At 34.0% G+C, this 12417-nt stretch overlaps 1 protein-coding gene across 1 annotated transcript in view; it reads right to left on the bottom strand.

Moving 5' to 3' along the window:
- RPGRIP1L (RPGRIP1 like) overlaps positions 1 to 12417 on the bottom strand; it is a 97221-nt gene that overhangs the window by 81998 nt on the left and 2806 nt on the right. The window contains 5 exon segments of the mRNA XM_014788397.2: positions 1982 to 2125; positions 3458 to 3560; positions 6733 to 7031; positions 10387 to 10531; positions 12153 to 12240. Coding sequence (XP_014643883.2) covers positions 1982 to 2125; positions 3458 to 3560; positions 6733 to 7031; positions 10387 to 10531; positions 12153 to 12240 — 779 coding nt within the window.

Raw genomic sequence — 12417 nt, 5'->3', positions numbered from 1 at the left:
ACTGTGGAAAACAGTATGGATGTTACTCAAAAAATGGAAAAACAGAACTACCATATGATCCAGCAATTCTACTTCTAGGTATTTATCTGAAGAAAACAAAAACATTAATTTGAAAAGATATCTGCACCTCTATGTCCACTGCAGCATTATGTACAGAAGCCAAGATATGGAAACAACCTAAATGTCCATCTATAGATGAACGGATAAAGAAATTGTGGTTTGTGTGTGTATATATATATATATATACATACATACATATATATATACATACACACACATACACATATATTATATAACGGAATATTATTCAGTCATACAAAAGAAGGCAATCTTGCCATTTAGGACAACGTGTATGGACCTCGAGGAAATTATGTTAAATGAAACAAGTCAGATAGAGAAAGACAAATACTGCATCTCTCTTATATGTGGAATCTAAAAAAATAATAAGCTCATAGATACAGAGAACATATTGGTGGCAGGGGGAGTGGGAGAAATGGGTGAACTGGTTTTTTTTGATTTGTTTTGTTTTTAGTTTAAATAAATTGAATAATAATAGTAATAATAATAAAGCTCTGTGCTAGATGCTAGAGCAAATAGAAACATGAGCCAGAACAGTATCTGTCCCCACGGAGTATCCAATCTAGAGATAGGTAGGAAATAACACCAGTATGTGGAATAACTATAATGTAAAAGCAAGAGTAATATATGTGCCGTAAGAGGTATAAGGTTGAGAGGAGGGAGGCATGACGTCCAGTTAAGGATATCAAGACGAGATTCATGGTGGGAGTATCATTTGTGGTGGACTTTGAAGGATGGGTGAAATTTGGGTGGGGGGGCAAGACATCCTAGACAGAAGAAGAATGGAAAAAAAAATTTCCTTATGAGATAGAGATATATACTGAAGCATTTAGAGGTGAGATGACCTGGTATCTGGCTGGGCTAACTGAAGAAAATAAAGATGAAGGGATAGATGAACAAGATTGGTAACATGTTGATGATTGTTAAAGGTGAGGGATGGGCACATGAGAGTTCAATATACTATTCCCTCTACTTATGGGTATGCTTGGTCCAAAAAAACAAACAAAAAGAAAAGAAAAGAAAAAAGCCATAAGGGGAAGAAAATAATTCAAGAAAGAACATGGTAAAAAGATAAAGTCTTGTTGGAAGCACAGTGTAGAAGCACAAAATAAGAGAACGGTATTAGGAACCAAACAATGACAAAGAAAGACAGGAAAGAAAATACTGTACATTATAAAACATCAAAAATGAAGAGGCAGAGCCAGCCCTGATGGCCTAGTGGTTAAAGTTTGGCACGTTCTGCTTTGGCAGCCTGGGTTCAGTTCCTGGGCGTGGAACCACACCACTCATCTGTCAGTAGCCATGTTGTGGCGGTGGCTCACATACATCTAGAAGGACTTACAACTAGAATATACAACTATGTACTGGGGCTTTGGGGAGGAAAAAAATAAAATAAAAAAAATGAAGAGGCAGCAAGGACACTACTGAAGTGCTCCACTGTCATCCATAACAATTAACAGAATTTGATGCAAATTTTGAATATTAGGAGAGGTAACATCTTTTGGGGATAAAAAAATTGGTATCACATTATGGAATTTACTACTTTTTAAGGTTGAAACAAACTTAAATAAGGCAGGACTTACTCATAAGTTATGCCAATGGCTGAGTCCTTGTCACGCATATTTCTCTCAGTAGGTACAAACAAATGGCATCAGAACTTCCTAAGTCTTGGTAAATGGGGCAAATGAGTGGGGGAAACAAGATGAGGCAGAGTGGGTTGGGGAGAAAGGCCCTTAGCCTAGAGCTGTTGATAGCAGTTAGTAGGTCTAAAGCAGGCGCATATGAAGAAGGTTAAGTAAAAACATGATTTTTAAATAGATTAGACTTATCCTTCTATGGAACATGATAAAGTATTTTAAACTAATTTTGACCTTATCAAAGTGATATTTCTGTTTTAACACACCTTTGATCGGTAGCCTGCTGTTCTCGAAGCTGAAGAAGAGATAACTCAATTTCATTTTCTTTTCTCCTCAACTGAGTTTTCAGGATCTCAGCCAAGTGCTCTAACTCTTCTATCTGGCCTCTCTGTGACTGAATAACATTTTCTCTGGAGGAAAAAAAAAAAAATCTTTACAAGAATTTGTAGTTTGAGGAAAAATCTGCAGTATTTAATATTTAAGATCAGTACAAAGAAAGTTCTTCATAATAAAGAGCAAGCAAATGTTAAAAATTTTAGCTTCAGTGCCTCTGCACACAGCGAAATAATAGCAGATTAAATGGAACGATTTGCAAGTACATACGGAACAATTCAAGATATTGCTTTTTATAAGATAATGTCCTAGGCAATGGATCAGACTTTGGGTCAATTCAATTCAGTAAGTATTTATTGGTCATCTACCATGTGCTCCACAATCGTCATTTTCAGATAATTTATATGCCTTTGTTTCTTCATATGCACATCTGCATATACCACCCAAATTAACACTTCAGAGAGAGATGGCAAGAAATCTACAAAACATAACAAAGTGGTGTCTGGCACATATTTATCTCCACCATGTCTGTCAACATCTTATTGTAATGCGCCTCAGAAAACTGGCACGAACTCTGGCTTTTCAGCTGATTAATACATAACAAGATTAGGGCTAGTCTTTTAGTTTTATTCTCTCATAGGCTAATCATTACCGTACCTGATATTTAAAATATTCAAAAGAAAAAATTTCAAGTCCATATTATTCTTATGCAACTACCTAAAGTACAACACTCTTTGTCTCATGTCTTCTCTTTATTCAGAACTGTCACTTTTTGGTGATCCAGGTGAAGGCCTGTAGATAAGGTGGAACCTTATCTTCATTTGTGTGACTGACAGCCACTGAAACCATGAGGCTTTGATTAACTAGAAAAGTAAGCTAAATGTGGCAGAAGTAACTTTTTTGAAACCATAGTATGATGAAGAATGCGGTACCGTAGAATTACAGTGAAACAAAATCTGAAATCCATATGTATTTGATATCTCCAAACTTTTAAGCCACTCCCTCCAATTCTTTTTTCTTTTTTGTCATCACAAAAAGGCTAATTAATTCAGGACCTAAAAAAAAAATTACCTGCAATTTTTCTGAGAAGGAAAATGTTGCCTCTAAAGCTCATATTATTCTGAATGACTGGACTTTATGCCATTTCTTTGGGAGGAAATTATAATAAAGAGGACTATTCTATAACAGTTGCATCGACACAATGGTTCCATCAATGCAGTTGGTTAGTTGTTTTTTTCCTGGACGTATGTTGTGTAATATCTGTTCTAACCCCACAGATCTAGCTGTATTTTAGTGGAGCAAATTATTTTCACAGAAACCAAATTTGTTTAAAATAAAGGAAAGAGAGGGATCAAAAAAGACATGATCAATACACAAAGTTTTAAAATGACCACAAAAAGAATACATACAAATTTCTTATTTCTCCTCTGGCTTCTTCACGTAAAGCGCTGCCATATTTTGTAGGCATGGGCTGTAGAGTTTCTGCTACGTCTATATCTTGGCATCTAATACCTAAAAATAAATCAATATGATCATAAAGTGAAATTAGAAACGACCGACCCTTGATTTCCTATCATAAGGATATCTGTAACATAATAAAATTTCTTAAGTCCTGAGAGATGTGCACTCTATAGTGCAGAGAATCAGACATATACTGCCAAAGGGACTATGAGATCTCAGCCACCAGCTGGCATTAACTAAAACACAGCAGCAAGTACTGCCCATTCAACAATTCTACTAAGGAAACCAAATTACCTGGAAATAATTTGATTCAACTTAGATTTAGAACTCCTGAAGTAATTTCTGAAAGAACCAAAGTCTTCAACTCATGTAAACTAAAGTATGAAAGAAAAAGGTTTCAAAAACTTGACTTTTTTTTAGTATTTTTTGATAAAAGTTTTTTGGTTTTTAAATTAGTCATTCATATCCCTTGACCTTACCTTCTGAACCTTATCTTCAGTTGTGTGACTCACAGATACTGTGAACAAGTCAAAATGCTTCCTGTACTTTCGCTTATACAACTTCAGTAAGAGAATCCATACTTAACCAAAGGTAATTTGAGAAGGGATCATCAATAGGGTTCCTTTAAACAAAACATTTTGCTACTGCACTTAGAATATAATTTTTCTTATAAAAATACAATGCAATGTACTGTTACATGCAATATTACAAGCCTGGCCCCATTGTTAAAAATGAGACACACTTCTAATTATCTGAGTTACTTTACACTTATAGAATAATTAAATTACTAGAGTTTAAGGTAGATAAAATATGACAAATAATTTAGATTTTTTAATGGAGAACAGTCCCAGATATAAAGTTACAGAAAAATTCATTCTCTTTAGAAAAGTTTCCTTTTAAAAAGTGAGAATTTTAATTAGAATAATGGAATTATTATTTGCTTTTTCCCAAACTTTCAACATCTATTGCTGTAATCCAGACAAAAGAACAGAAAAGGCTCTGCCTAAAACATTAAACTAGTTACTGTATTAAAATTTGCCAATTATATTATTTTGGCAGTCATGCTAATTCTTAAGCTTTTCCTACATAAATCATGAAAAAACTGAACATCACTAGTGGAATTAAAAAAAAACCTATTTACACTCAAAATGTATCTTAAAACTTATAGTTAATGGTGATTTGCCAATGATTCTATTTTAAAACATATACACTTTATACAAATCTTCGTTCTGCTGGTTCTTTACAATAAGAATTGTTTCTATAATACACTGATCACACCTTAAGCCAGTACTTTCCGTCCTTTATCCTGACAATGCATAAAAAGAAAATGATAACATTTGTACAGTAGCTTGGGGGTAAGGCTGCTTGTGGCCAGAGAAGGTCTGGGGTTCTCACCCAGCCACCCCAGGCTGAGATATTTCCCACAAGTGTGGCCTAAGTCCCAGCCTCAAAGGCAGTCCTGAAGAGTCTATAAAGGTTACTAAGGTATCACGATGCCTTGATAATGATGCCTCAAGTTTACTCAGCAAGATAGTGGTTGAGAAAGTATTCATCATTATTTAATGCTTTGTGCAGCTTCTATGTCCTGGACTCTGTACCAAACAGTAAAAAAGGTCTCAATTACTTAAGAGTTTAACCACAGGGAGAAATTCAATCGATGCAGTCACATTTTAAAAAGACTGTTCTGCTCTGTGGCTCTTTTGTTTTTTCTATAGGGAGAAACTTCCATCGAACTCTTCTATTTAAACTAATTCATAGCACTAGACTAGCTTTCCATGTTAATCTAAAATTTGGGCATTGTTTTTATTTAATATAAAAGACCTGCACACCTTAGAGAACATATTGCCTAACTACAGTCACAGATGACAAAACTAAGATTCAGAGAGGACAGTGACTTTTTAAAGGTAAAACATATTATTGTGGAGCTACCATCTCCTGACCATTTTTCTAATCTGGTGTTGTCACTCCATTTTACAGACGGGGAACACAGGCTCTGAGAGGTCAAGTGCTGTCTGCCATGTAAAAAGTTAATTAGTGGCAGAATGTACTTTCTGATTTATAATTCATCACCATTCCTTTGGTTATATTCAAGTCTATTGCCAATCTCACATAGCTAGGAGTAGCCAAGCCCTTTTATCCTGCAGCTGCCTCCTGCCTTTGTGGAGGCCTTACTGACTTCAAAGGAACTCTGTCTAGGGAATAGGTAGTGTTAACATTTTGGCTTGGAGAAAAAAATAGAACAAATTTTTCTCCCTTTCTGTTCATATGGTGTTTTTGTTCTTCCTCAATGAACTGAAATGAGAGTTTTACATGATTTTCTATGTCCTTAAAAACGTTTAGTCTTTACGTGAAGATCAATAAGAGCTAAAATTTTATTTCCTTCCCCAGAAGTTGAAATTAAAAATAATGTTACTTAAAGTATTTATTGACCTTTCACTTCATTATAAAAAAAGTTTGTCTGTGGGTGGAGAGAACTGGGAATTTTTATTAGAAATATTTAGGTTCTTTATATATTGAGTCTTGTGTCTATGCAACTGAATTGCTTTGTAACCTGGGTAGATTTTAGGTGATTCAGTTTCAAAATGAGGAAAGTAAATGACCTATGATCATAATTGGAGCAGGAAGAGACCTTCATAGTCACTTGCTTAAATCCTTTTATTTCACATGTAAAGAAAATTCAAGTTCAGAATGATTAGAAGACTTGTGCAAGGTCACCAGATAGTAAGTAGAGAAGCAAAAACCCAACTTTTTAAACCCCTACTTCATGTCCACATTCCACTGTCATGCTGCCTCCACACAATGAGAAAGATTTAAACAATTTTGCAAATTTTATAAAAGGTCTTTGGATGAAGAACTTAAGTGTGATCATTCAAAACAGTAACTGATCATATATAAGCAAACTAGGTGGTTCCCCATTTGCCTTGAGTCAATGTGATTTCCATCTATAACATAAAAAACCAACGTAAACTAAACTCATATTTTACGTAGTCTCATACACGTCTCAATGTTTTACTAGACAAATTTGAGCTTGATCTAGTGATTCTTACATAAAATGATCTTCATGTAATCAAAAAGCAAGTCAAAAAACTATTTTTCTCTCTTTCTAAAGACACTTAAAAACATGAATACAGAAATAAAACTGTGTGTGTGTGTGCACACGCGTGTGTGTAGAACAATCTATTAAAAGACTTACATTTAGGATTTAATGTAAGCCTTATTTTACCTCTCCTGGGGCACTCCTGTAAGCCTGTATTTTCAATCGCTTTTCTACGCCCAGTATTAACACGAGATTGCACATAATTGTATGGAGTTTGCCTGTAACTCTGGATTTGAAGTTGCTGCTTGGCTGAAATTAGTCTGTTTTTGAGGACTTCATTTTGTCTTTCAAGCTCATGAATTTTTTCTTGCAGCTGCTCAATCATTTCTTCCATTTCCACATCTCGTCCCAGCCGCTTGGGGCCGCCACCAACCTGCTCATATCTTTTCTTGTCATTAACTAGCCGTATTAACTTGGTGGCCATTCTAGGGAAATAATAAAAAGATGAAAAGGAATGTGAGAAGTCAGCATAAAATGCATTCTGTTGAAAGGAACATAATCACTGTGAAGACTTCAGTGCAGAACCTGAATAATAAATTTCAGGTTTTGATGTAACTATTACTGCCTGTGAAGAATCCTTTGATGATAATTGAAACCACTGGGCAACAATCTGCTTTATAGCACTGACAAATAACAGTTTCCTAAGGCTTATCATTTAAGGTTAGTAAAGAGAGGACACATATTTACTCCATATGTTTCTCAAATGCAATTTTTAACGCATGACCTTACGTAGGAATGCTGTATGCACTTAAATGTAGCTACAGATTGTGGATGTGGTGGGTTATATCTGCAAGCCACAGTAAGTTAAAGCTTTTGAAAAGTGTGTTAAGGCTACGCAGCATTTAGGTGATATATTGTTTTCTGTTTCTCTAGGATTAAGACATATTAAAAATATAAAAATGTTAGAATGCGTAGGAACACAAATATAAAAAGCCCAATGAAAAATTCAAAAGAAACCAAAATACCCCATTAAATGTTGCTTAGTGCTCAAAAAACATGCATGTTTAATGGTAGAAAATAATTAGATGCAGAGTATTATTCTAATACCACCTTTAAATTTAGACATAAATTGTGCTTTTGACATCTCAGGAGTTTATACCTTTGATTCTTTTAAGTTTTGATAAAAACTGGTTAGACAGAACAAAAGACAGAAAGGGCACATGGGGGTGATGTAATATACACGTACGGAAAACATGCTTGACAGTGAATGGAAAAATCTTGGCAGGACAAGAAAGAAAAGGTGGCTTTGATGAGAGACACAAGTTCAAGACTTTACAAAATTGGTCGCACATCTTCAATAGCTGATTCTAGTTTATAGTGAATCTATTTTTATAAAGACCCAGACAGGAGATTGAAAATAAAAACACACTTCCATTTTTCTTTAAACGGGGTTTGCTTTATTTTAGCATGGTTATGGACAGAAGCTTTTACTTAAAGAGAACAAAAGTGAAATAAAAAAATCCTTAATAGCTTTGGGATGTCATAGAACAAGGTTTTTTTTGCCCTAAGTAGAGTCCTCTGTAAAAGTGGTAGTAATACATGTCTATCTACACTTCTGGCTCCTCAGCCTACAGCATGTGGCATCAGGGAGAGCTATGCATAACATAATCAGTTAAGATTGTTTTCTCCTTCCCTTGAGGCACATCCATTAAACACGCTTTACAAGGGATACAGGATAATAAAAACCAAGATCCCAAAGTACCACAAACACCCTAGTAAAATAATCAATGGATTAGTTCCTTTTCCACCTAATCCAGAGAATGATATATCATTGGGAAATGTGGACGAGTATCACAGCCCAACAGAGCCACACACTCTACCTAGCCCTTTAATGAGTTTAGGATCCTGAGCCTCACCCAATGGCTTCTCCATAGAAATATGGTAGCTGTCTAAATGAGATATCAACCCAAATATCTGAATCTTCTGTTACAGAGAGACTTTTACACAGAGATAGATTACATTCAAAAGAAAGACAGATTTAATATGAAAAAGCAGTCAACATCTAGAGAAAAATAAATGACCCCAATTTTTAAGGCAAGAAAAGCACATCAACAGAGTGGCTTTAAATTCCTTCAAGGATGTTCAGGTAAACTTTGTCAAGAAATATAAGATTGCATCTGTTTGTCCAGTAATAGCAATAATTTTCATTTGATTTGATTATTTCATGATATTAATTAATCATAAGTGATCTGGTAAAGTTTAAGTACTTATTCTAAAAGATGGTTTATCAAATCTATACATTTATACTAAATGTATAGTATTTATACTATATAATATAGTATATACTATATAATATAGTATAGTATACACTATATAGTATAATATAGTATAGTATATATATTATAGTATATAATATAGTACAGACATTTATACTAAAGTAAGTGATATTAATAACATCTTAAGGATAAATTTAAAGGCTATTCTACCCATGTATCTAGGTAGTGTCAGTGGTGTGAAATTGAGAAGGAATTTATAGCTTTGGGTCATAGTGGTCACTGGATCACTACTCTCAGGGCTGAGTAAAATAAAATCTCAGGAGGTTAAATGGCTTGAACATACAAGAGGCTAGTGGCAGAGATAATAGAACACACGCTTACAACTTGACTCCTAGCCCAGTCGTTTTTCCATTAAACTACATGGCTGCTTGTTTTATATCTTCTGGCTAGGACAAATTACTAATGAGGTCAAGGTTATGAATTCAATTCTTTTACTGACTAATTAGGCTCACAAAGAAAAAAAACTGTTAGTGGTCATAGACGACATGCCTCATTCTGACAGGCTGACACATGTGTGTATTACTGATCAGAAAAGGAATCAGGCAAGGGAGTCACATGTCTTGAAAAAAGCTGTCATCATGATTCAAAAACCAACTCAAAGTAAAAGTCTCATACACAGCAGGTCAGTGGGTCATTAAAACAAAAGTCCACAGAGTAGAAATTGAACTGGAATCACTCCTTTAGAACAAATTCTAAGCAGGAAAAAACCCTATCTTCCTTTTCCAATAGCTGTCTCACCTCTTCATTGAACCTAGAACATGAATACGAACACAGACCTGTTCACACTTACAAATGTGAATGCACTTTTTCGTTTTTAATGCCACACATTCAGAATATAGTCACAGTGTTCCTGAACAAGAATCCCACAAGTAGTGGGATTACTTAACATAGTCTCTAAAAATGATCACTGTTGATATTGATATAATCTCTAATGCACTCTCAAGAAATTATTCCTACAGAAATTTTTTGCACACAAATCAAAAGTGACAATGTTTCTTCAGAAATAACAGAGACTCTTAGAAATAAACATAGATTCTAGACTAATCCAAGCAAAGTTAAATATGTTCCAGATATCTAAGTGATGTTCGCACTAGTAAATTCTAAATCTTAAGGGAACATGCATTCTAACAAGTTAGGATACCTAATTACTTTTTGAAACTTTCATTTTAAAATCAAGACATTTAAAAAACAGATGCTTTGGTGATTTGCTTATTAAACTATAAATATTAAACCAAAAGTTATTTATAGATATGATACATTCATGGCACTCTTAGCTATTAGCTCTTTATTTCAAATAGTAACTTCAGACATAATAAACACTCATAATCTTTTTCGTTTATTATTCTAGTTTGTAAGATCTTCCATTTTTAAAAATTATATTTATTTACAACCTGCCTTGTTCTAAAAAAGATTCACGGTGAGGTTTTCAATTAAGTTTATAAAAAAGCATATCCTCCAAACTTTAGAGAGTCAGGAAAAAAAGCTAAAAGCTTTTTATCATAACCTTTTAATTTTATCCTCTTGCTTGTGGGCATGCTGTTTAAGTAAAATGTTCTCATCATGCAAACGCAAAAATCTGTCTTCCAGTTCCTCACGACTGATACGTGACACAGCCTGGCGAGACTTCATCGTCCGTGTTGTTGAAGTTTCTGCAAAAATTCCAAAGTAATTAATAGTGGGATTACTTAACATAGTCTCTAAAAATGATCACTGTTGATATTGATATAATCTCTAATGCACTTATCTCAGCTTTTTCCTTTGAGATCTACAATTAAGATTGCTTTAGAAAATGTTATAGCATCGTTCACATCACTGATTGGAGATGAGAATAAAAATCTTTGCTATTAATACTTTATACTCAATATTAAGGATTTGAGCAACAAATGGTATCCATTCAAAACTGTATTCAAATAATCACTCTTTAAGAATGTAAGATGGAACTCTGATTCAATACTTTTCAATTTATATACTGAATGTTGAAAAAACTAAATTAAAAGTCAAAGTATTTGAAAGTATTTTCTTTCTTACAAAGGCAAGAGTTATAACAAAAATTTAGTGAACATAATATAAAGATATTTTTCTGAGCTATGGGTGTTGAGTTACAGAAAATAAACCATAAAATTTGCAAGACCAAACAAAAAAAAACTCTTCGCACATCATTTATAAGCTATCTTACATATTTTCAAAGCACTTTTACACCGTTTAGCATGTGTATATGATATTTTTTAACATATGCTTAAATTTGGTATTTTCCATATCACTGTGAAGTAGGTCAATTTTCAACAATCCTCCAAAAGAAACAAAGAACAAATGGACAAAGATTAAAGCCTTATGGTGGGTTACTAAGGGCAAGAATTGAACTTAGGGTATCGAATCCCAATAAATAGCTTTGCACACTTAAAATTTTTTGTATTTAAATCCCTGATATGCCGCCAAAGATCTAAAGCAAAGCTTATACACATACTTTTTACTTTTAACAATAAAAGCTGTATAGTCAAATTTATCTTTTTCAATGAACAAAACACTGGCCAACTTTCTGTGGTAGTTCAAGGGGGCCACTTGCACTGTTCTGGTTAACAGGTGTACGAAAACGCCTCAGTGGAATATACTTTACATCACAGCCTTCTTGAGGACAAATGCAGTGGCATAACAGCATGGCTGACACATTGTACATGCAAAAAAAAACATAGCTCTAACTCTAAACTGTTCCTTCAAGCAGTGCTTTTCTTTCTTAATTTGAAAGTGCTTTTTAGCTCTACTGTAACCACTAAGTGATAAAGGGATAAAGAAAACCTTTAATGTATATTAATTTGATAAAACAAAGTGAATATCACTTGGATAAACAAACCATTTTGAGATACTCTACTTGAAAGGCAAAAATTTTAAATATGGCATTTCCTCCCATATAAAATTTAAGCACAAAGAAACATTTTAATGGTGAATGTGATTTAAACCAGGCAATTTGGTTTGGAGGCTTGATACTTTCTGTGTAGTTTCTACTGATGTGTAGAGTTTAAAAAGATGATTTATAACAATTCTTTATCAGAACAGAGGGAGATTTTACATTTTCTATGAGCTGTTGATAATTGATGCGTGCAGTAAAATACCATATGTTGTTCTAAACGCTCCATCTTCTTGTTTAGTCCCAATCAAGAGCTATATAGTTACTTAAATGGCTTCGTTTGTATGACCATCAGAAATACTTTAAATTAAAAGAAAAGAAGTTACTGATCAAAGTTCATAACTATAATAAATAACAGCTGGCCATACCTTGTAACCCTACCATTCCGCAGAGGTTTAGACCTGTATCTTTCACAGGCAGGTCTCCTGCAGTCTCATCAGTTGGACCAGACATGGCCTATCCGCGGAGAAAAGAATATTCAAATAAAATCTTTGCAAGTTATAACATTATAACTATGCAATGGAATGAACCCAATAAAATGAATAAGGCACTAGAACTTTAATGGGCATCTTATTGCCCACATGTGCTGCTTGAAGAAGACGAAAGCTTCTATTTTAAAAGAAATACTACATT

The sequence above is a fragment of the Ceratotherium simum genome, chromosome 30 (assembly GCF_057802395.1).
Source record: "Ceratotherium simum simum isolate JZ-2026a chromosome 30, ASM5780239v1, whole genome shotgun sequence".
Lineage (NCBI taxonomy): Eukaryota > Metazoa > Chordata > Mammalia > Perissodactyla > Rhinocerotidae > Ceratotherium > Ceratotherium simum.
This window is presented reverse-complemented; position numbering and strand designations above follow the sequence as displayed.